At 41.1% G+C, this 6,117-nt stretch overlaps 1 gene segment (V, D, J or C); it reads left to right on the top strand.

Moving 5' to 3' along the window:
- Window positions 1–212: 212 nt before the first annotated feature.
- On the top strand, window positions 213–5,793 carry LOC116412182. The segment is given in 3 exon segments: window positions 213–258; window positions 335–497; window positions 5,622–5,793. Coding segments are annotated over 3 exon segments (381 nt in total).
- Window positions 5,794–6,117: the final 324 nt, after the last annotated feature.

Below are 6,117 nucleotides of genomic sequence, written 5' to 3'. Positions count from 1 at the left end.
GCACATTGCAATCGTAAAAAAAATTTAAGAGCCTTCAGGAGGGTAAAGGAGGAGAATAGGCAATGATATTGGTTATTTGAACTCCAACCAAATTATGCAAATAACAATTACATTTCCTACTGAGCTCTTACAAAAACCTGCAGCTCCCAGATAAAGCAGAGGAATCAGATGTGCTGCATCCAACTGCCTGACCCATAACTCACACTGTCAGTATGAAGTCATTGCTTGTTTTCTTAATAGTCCTGTCATGTTTATCAGGTAAGAATGTTCAAGTGATATTCAATACTTACATCTCTCAAGACATCTCTTTAATACATTTCTTTATCTTTTCCAGGGGTCTATTGTGATGTGCAACTTGCCCAGTCAGACCCAGTGGTGATAAAGCCGGGAGGGTCTCACAAACTGTCCTGCACAGCCTCTGGCTTCACATTCAGTAGCTATGCAATGAGCTGGGTTAGACAGGCTCCTGGGAAAGGATTACAGTGGGTGTCTACTATTAGCAGTGGTGGGGGTAGCACATACTATGATGATTCAGTTAATGGAAGATTCATCATCTCCAGAGACAATAATAACAACAAGTTATATTTGCAAATGAACAGTCTACAAACTGAAGACACTGCCGTGTATTACTGTGCTAAAGACGCACAGTGACAAAGGAACACAGGGCAGTGCAGCAAATACACAAATCCTGTACTTCCACAATCTTGCAGTAGGGGGCAAAAAGACACATTAATAAACAATGGTATTTTAAAATTAAGACCGAGTTCTATTATTAGCAGCTTGGGGATAAGCAAATTTCACATCCTACATACAAATTAAAATCAAGTGTACATGCCAGAAACTTGGTATTTCTCTGATAGTTATTAAAAAAAACAAATATGTTGTGACAAAAATGTTTAAACATTCTAAAGAATATTCACGTAAAACTTTTTATTAATAGCATAGTTTTTTCATTATTATTATTAGAATTATTTATAATATGTGATATTTGCCACAATATGAAACCTTTGAGTACAAGATGCTTTCTTATTGTTGGGAATACTGCTAAATAAACACTTGGAACATTTTGGATTGGATAAAGGGAAATCCATAAGTGTCTTTTCAAAGTCTAATATACACACTTTCATTAGTGTCCATTGAAGTCCATTTCTTTTTATTAGTGATTACAAATGTAGGGGCCTATAGGGTTAAGCTCCCTATGGCTTTACTTCCCTACTTTTCCTTATCTGTACTGTTATAGGGCAGACCCCTCTATACTCAGGTTACAGTTTCTTAAGCTATCCCTTACAGGTTTAGCCCAATTGACCACTCCCCTTGGCAGACTATATAGTGTCTTGCACAAGGAAGTGTTTTTCTCTTTGGCTGCCGGTCTGCTACCTGAAGCAGGGCTCCACTGAGCCTGGGTACAGATCTGGCCCAGTAGCCACATATCCATCCAAATTAAGTCGGGGACAGGGCCCCGTGAATGAGGAGAAGAAAGTATAGCAGCATATTTCATAGCACCCTCTAGAAGTGGTGAGTTCAGACAGAATTATATAGAAAGAGCAGCCATTTGCCCCATCAAGGATAACAGCAAAGGAGTAGTCTTCCTAACAGGCATTACTGGCCTTAGATTAGGGACACAGAAGTGCTAGGGAAATAGGTTAGCAAATATGCCTTGCCCTAACCTCCAAAAGAGCATTGGACTATGCCGGTGAGCATTCCTACCTAACACACTGTTGTTTGTTCTACCTGCCCAACCTCTTGATGAGAAGGGATACCCAGGGGAGCATCATATTTCTGCTATTGATCCGAATTACATCAATTGTATAACTGCATACTGTTCTGCATTTATTAAGTGAGTATTGAAATACCCTGATTACCTTTGTCTTGGACAAATAAAGTATTATCCAGTTCATCCATAAGAATCCTCTGGCGTCCATTTCTACCTATTACACCACACTACCTCAGCTATTTGTAGTTCAACTACACCCTCAGCTCCATTAATACCTCCCATATAGCGGAGGCCCACTCCTGTGCATTAAGGTCGCATGTAACACATGCTCTACAGCACGCTACTAGTCTGGGTTGGCCATATTATAGCCAAATAGGTGTTACACAATGATGCTGAAATTCTGGGGAAAAAACACTGCATTGTGGGAAAAAAAACAAAGATGATTTAAAAGCAAGTAGTTCATTGCTACTTTACATAAAGTTATAAGGTTTGTGGGCCTGTGCCCTGGGACAATTGTGTGCCTTTAACACTCATGCCTTTAATACTCGTGCTTCTAACCAGTGTCTCAAACACATCTTTTATACATTCATTTTGACACATATGTCTTTAGAACTATGGCCTTTAATATACATGCCCTTGAGCTGATGCCCCCATAGGTTGCATAGAAGCACTAATTAGAATTGTGTGCCTAGCAACACCCCTGTTGGTGGTTCAGTAGTGATTAGAGTTGCCACCTGTCTGGTTTTGACAATTGAACATTTTCAGAATGTTGAAACTCTCTAAATTGCATCCAACGGATGCAATAACCCCATCCCTGACGCCATCACGCAGCAAGAAACATCACGCGATGATGTCAGCGGTTTGCATGATGATGTCAGCCTGGCAAAGGTGGCAACTAGTGATGAGCGAATCTGTTCCGTTTCGCTTCGCCGAAAAATTCGCGAATCTTTCAAAAGATCCGCGAAAAGGCGAAAAATTCGCGAAACGGCGAAAATGTTGTGCGACAAAAAAAAAATTTTACCCGCGGCAATTGTTTCGTCGCCCGCGGCTATTATTTCGTTGCGTGGCTATTGTTTCGTCACCCACGGCTATTATTTCGTCTTGCGGCTATTGTTTCGTCGCCCGCGGCTATTATTTCGTCTTGCGGCTATTGTTTCGTCGCCCGCGGCTATTATTTCGTCGCGCGACTATTGTTTCGTCGCCCGCGGCTATTATTTTGTCGCGTGGCTATTGTTTCGTCGCCCACAGCTATTATTTTGTCGCGCGGCTATTGTTTCGTCGCCCGCGGCTATTATTTTGTCGTGCGGCTATTGTTTCGTTGCCCGCGGCTATTATTTCGTCGCACGCTATTCTTTTGCCGTCCGCAACAATTCTTTTTTGACGCCGGCGACAATTTTTGGATGTGCGGCAAATTTTTCCGCAGCGAATTTTTTCATCCGTTTCGCGAAACAATCCGCCAATGGCGAACAGCGGAAATTCGCCGCGAATCCATGCCTGGCGAAACATTTCGCCCATCACTAGTGGCAACCCTAGTAGTGATGCTCTGGTAGAACAGTATGCTACTTTGTAATTTAACTGGAAGGAGGGAGAGCAGCACAGTGACAGCAGTTTGAATTTCCCCCCTTATTACTGCAATCAGTGTTATTCTCCCTCCTGCCTGTTTGAGAGCAGCGGCTCTTAGGAGCTTGGCCTGGCAGCTACTGCATGGCACTATATATAATTCTTTGAGGTACCCGTGCACACTGCCTCTTATTGGGGCATATTTATCAAAGTGTAAAATTAGGACTCACCGCAGAAAATTTCACCCGCTCTCTATTCATTCCTATGAGATTTTTAAAGCTTATTTTATCTAATGGTGAACTCTAAAAACTCTGAAAACCACTTAGGAATTAATAAAAATTGGGTGAAGTTTTCCGTGGTGAGCTTTAATCTCACACTTTGTTAAATAAGCCCCATTGTATATAATGTACTTTGGGTACCAATATCCATTGCTTCTCACTGTATATAATGTACTTGGGTTGTAGCTACCAATTGCGCTTTTACTTTGTAATGTGCTTGGGGTGCCAGCAGCCACTGTGTTTTACTGAACAATCTACTTTGGATGTCAGTGCACACACTGCTTGCATGATTAGTGATGAGCAGATTTTTTCGCCAGGATTTGCAGTGAATTTCCGCATTTCACCATTGCGAATTGTTTCACCAAAAATTTGCTGTAGAAAAAATCTGCACACGTTAAAAAAATTTATGGTCACGGCAAAAAAAAGACGCAGGCAACAAAAAAAAAGATGCGGGCGACAAAAAAGTTGCTTGACAAATGCATTTTACAAATTTTTCACCCTTTCGCAATTTTACTTGTTCAATTAATTTCTCGGGAATTTTACGGGACAGATTCGCTCATCACTATGCATGATTCATTAATTTCTACTTTACTGAACTCAGTGTTGGGATTGTAGAAACATGCAGAGGTTTCTCCAGGTTAATCCCTAAATGGCAAGTAAACACCTGGTTGTTGCTGTTTTTTAGACTAGCAAATATTGCCTCTTCTGCAATATTTTCCCATAAAACTTTATGAAGGTTGATGTTATAAAGGGTGTGACCTTAGTGGGCATATCCTTTAAAAGTGGGCATAGCTTATTATATATGTAGTTATGTTGTCTGGAAGCCGCACAAACTACTTTCTTAGGTCCCATCCAACAAAAATATCTTCCCCTGTCTATGAATATAACATTCTTAGGGCTCTGGCACACGGGGGAGATTAGTCGCCCGCGATAAAACTCCCTCTTCGCGGGCGACTAATCTCCCAAAGTTGCCATGACCCGCCATCCCGCCGGCGAACATGTAAGTCGCCGGCGGGATGGCACACGCGGCGGCGCGATTTCCCGAAATCGCCGGAAAAGACTCGGGTGTTTGACCAAAAGGTAAGGTAAGGATACACACAGGCAGGCCTACTTTCTATCACTGGTACAAGATAAGTCAAACTGATAAACACAAATGCAGTAACTCTGTAACTTATTGTGTCAGCTGGATACAACATTTTGGGCGCTGTGTATTACATAACAGATCTCCTTATAGATCCACCCAATGTGCATATTTATGCAGATTTTACAAATGCAACATGCAACTTGTTGTAGCTCAGCACCCAACAGGGACATTTTTTCTGCTTGCCCTGTTGGGTGCTCAGAATCACTTCTGGTAAAGCAAATAAATCAGGTAGCATACACAAGACATTCTTGATGATTACATGATTTGTGTGCTCCTCATGCAGTAATTCGGAGCCTCCACACTGGCAAAAAACATTTCTGGTGTTTTGCCCTCATGAGAAAACTTCACATGTGCCATTGCCCTTAAGCTTGCTATTTGTCTAGTAACTCATACAACCAATCAACAAGTAGAATTTACTGCCAAATGCTTGAAAACACACATTGGCTTGGTTGCTATGAGTACCAGATGTGGGCAAACTTTAGACTTTTTATAACAAAACCCCACTGAAACACTACAACAGAAAGTGAAGTAAGTTTACATGAATTCTCTTGGGTTTATACCATATTAAAATTCAATTATGAGCTTTGGGGGGAGGGTCTAACAAAAAAAATGGATTACAAAAGTGGTAAGAGATTTGGAAAAACTTCTGCCACCATTTCATTTTATCAAAAACTTACTGAATTTTGGCACATTGCAATCGTATAGAAACTGAAAGAGCCTTCAGGAGAGTAAAGGAGAAGAATAGGCAATCAAATTGGTTATATGAACTCCAACCAAATTATGCAAATAACAATTAAATTTTTTACTGAGCTCTTACAAAAACCTGCAGCTCCCAGATAAAGCAGAGGAACCAGATGTGCTGCATCCAACTGCTCTTGGCTCTTGGATGAGCTGGGTTAGGATTACAGTGGGTGTCTGAAATGAACTATGACGGGAGTAGCACATACTATGCTGATTCAGTTAAAGGAAGATTCACCACCTCCAGAGACAATAATAACAACAAGTTATATTTGCAAATGAACAATCTACAGACTGAAGACACAGCCGTGTATTACTGTGCTAGACGCACAGTGACAAAAGAACACAGGACAGTGTAGCAAATACATAAATCCTGTACTTCCACAATCTTGCAGTAGGGAACACATTAGTAAACACTAAACAGTAGTCTTTTCAAAGTCCAATACCCACAGCTCATTAGTGTCCATAGAAATCCAATTTTTTTATTAGTGATTACAATGACTTTTTTGTTTGGGGAGGCTAAAGATGGCCCATACACAGACTGACCTACAGCTAATGTGACACTTAGTGGATTCACTGCTGGTGTAAAAAATTAACCTCCCAACTACCTCTGGCAGTTCCCACTGACTCCCAGGGATACTGTGCAAAAGTGCGGGTGGGGGGGATTTTTTTAACCCTAAAAT

Source organism: Xenopus tropicalis, chromosome 1 (assembly GCF_000004195.4).
Source record: "Xenopus tropicalis strain Nigerian chromosome 1, UCB_Xtro_10.0, whole genome shotgun sequence".
In the NCBI taxonomy this organism is placed as follows: Eukaryota; Metazoa; Chordata; class Amphibia; order Anura; family Pipidae; genus Xenopus; species Xenopus tropicalis.
Note: the sequence above shows the minus strand (reverse complement) of the source record. Positions and strands in the feature narration are given on the sequence as shown.